The sequence below is a fragment of the Verticillium alfalfae genome, genomic scaffold, assembly GCF_000150825.1.
Source record: "Verticillium alfalfae VaMs.102 supercont1.1 genomic scaffold, whole genome shotgun sequence".
In the NCBI taxonomy this organism is placed as follows: Eukaryota; Fungi; Ascomycota; class Sordariomycetes; order Glomerellales; family Plectosphaerellaceae; genus Verticillium; species Verticillium alfalfae.
This window is the reverse complement of record NW_003315038.1, coordinates 3129713-3131632: the sequence shown is the minus strand read 5'-3', so window position 1 is coordinate 3131632 and position 1920 is coordinate 3129713. Positions and strand designations below refer to the sequence as shown.

General features: G+C 61.1%; 1 protein-coding gene across 1 annotated transcript; it reads right to left on the bottom strand.

Moving 5' to 3' along the window:
- Positions 1 to 496: 496 nt before the first annotated feature.
- On the bottom strand, positions 497 to 1740 carry VDBG_00959 (CAS1 domain-containing protein; the record flags this gene model as incomplete). Its single annotated transcript, XM_003009230.1, has 2 exons — positions 497 to 507; positions 618 to 1740. 2 exons carry the CDS (start codon positions 1738 to 1740, stop codon positions 497 to 499), a joined length of 1134 nt encoding a protein of 377 aa, XP_003009276.1.
- Positions 1741 to 1920: the final 180 nt, after the last annotated feature.

Sequence of the window (1920 nt, the reverse complement as noted above, 5' to 3'; positions counted from 1 at the left end):
GCCCTGCGTGTCGGCAGCCAGGAATAGGTGGAACTGAAGCGTGTACGTCTCGAGCGAGCACTGGCAAAGCCAGGCCATGCCCTTGGAGTAGTAGTTGCGGACGGGTGCGGAGACGTTGCGCACGGCGATGAAGGCCAGAATGGGCACGAACGAGAGGTAGGGGTGCCAGAGGCGGTAATCGCCCATCGAGGCCAGCGTGGTGCCGCAGGCGTAGGCGTAGCCAGCCATGACGACGAGGCCGACGAGGGCCATGGAGCACCGCAGCGCGAGCCTCAGCTCCTCCTTGACCTTGAGGTACGCAATGGCGGAAAGCATGCCGATGTAGACGATGAAGAGGTCGAGAGCGACGCGGTACTCCCACTCCTCGAGGCTCCACTTGATGTTGAAGAAGATGCGCAGGAAGCCAAAGGTCCACTTGGTCAGGGGTGTGGCGAGCACGACAACGGCGACAATGACGGCCGAGATGCAGATCTTGGCGAGGACGAGCTGGATATCGTCATTGTACCTCTTGTGGCCGACCGCCATGGTGAGATAGACGACCATGAACCAGAAGCTGACGAGCGGCGAGAAGTAGTAGAACATGTAGTCCGTGTTCATAAAGTAGGCGAGCGACACACTCAAGAGATTGAGGCGCAGCATGACGGACGCCATGCGCTTGAAGGAGAAGTCCTTCTTCACAAGGAAGAAGGTCGTGTGTCCGTAGCCGGTCTGGAAGAGGTACGCAGCGACGAGGAGGCGAACGAAAATGTAGATGCCCGTCGAAGCGCGCGGCGGCCGTCCAGTGGTAGACGAGAATGATAAATTGCATCCAGCCCTTCCACTCGTCCGTCTGGTCGCGCGAAAGAAACGGCTGGTCGGCCTCGACGAGCTGACCGGGTTTGGCCCGGGGCGGCTTGGACTTGCGAATGGTAACAATGGCAACGGCAAGGCACGGCGCGCACATGATGGCAAAGTTGGCGTAGTGCCAGACCTTGGCTCCCTTGCCGAGAATGTGCGTGCGGTCGGCGAAAAAGCACATAAGCAGGGGCCATGGCGGAAGGAGCCCGTCTCCCATGTTGGAAGGCGGCGTAACGGAGGGGGTGCTGCGGCGGGCGGATGAGGTTCCCCCCGTCCTCCGCCCAGAATACAGACGACAAGGGTACACCATGCCCGAAGCCGACAAGCACCAGCTGCGTCAAGGGGCTTGCTGCCGCCGTAGTCGGAGCAGCAGGTGCGCTGGTAGGGGTAGCCCTTGACACGGTCGAGGCGCGCGTTGCAACGGAGGTTCAGGAGAATGTTGGCCTTGATCTCGGCAACGCTCTCAATGACGTGGAATCCGGTCTGCGTGGGATCGACAAAGGCGGCCTTGTCGTGCTCGACGAGGCCCGGGATGGACCAGACGAACTGCAGGTTCCACTTGTCGGCCGTCTCGCGCAGCCACTTCTGCATGGCCGTAACCCTCGTGGCGGCCTTGGCCTTGCCCTCCTTGTGGTCCTTGCCTGTGTAGTAGGGACCGGCAGGGGGCGCGAAGAAGACCTGGTTGCCGATGCCGTCGATGAGGTCCATGGGGGCCTTCCAGAAGTCCTTGCGACTGCCCAGAATATCGGAGACGTTGGAGATGGCAGCCTCGTACTTGACAGTGTTAGGAGCTTCGCCCTCCTTGTCGTCGCCGGAGAACCAGGCGCCGACGCCGAGCATGGCAAAGGCGGGGCCCTTCTGGTCCTTGATGGACGCAGGCTTCTTCTCAAGCTCGTCCCGCATCAAGTTGAGCTGCTCGACAAAGTGCTCGATATCGTGCTCGCCCTTGATGTGGCCGTCCTTGTCCTTGCCCTGGCTAGCAGCGAAGGGAGGGCCGTCGACCTCGAGAAAGGGGACCCAGTGCTGCTGAATGTCGACGCCGTGGTAGGTCAGGTTGAAGGAGGAATGGAAGTCGACATGGGT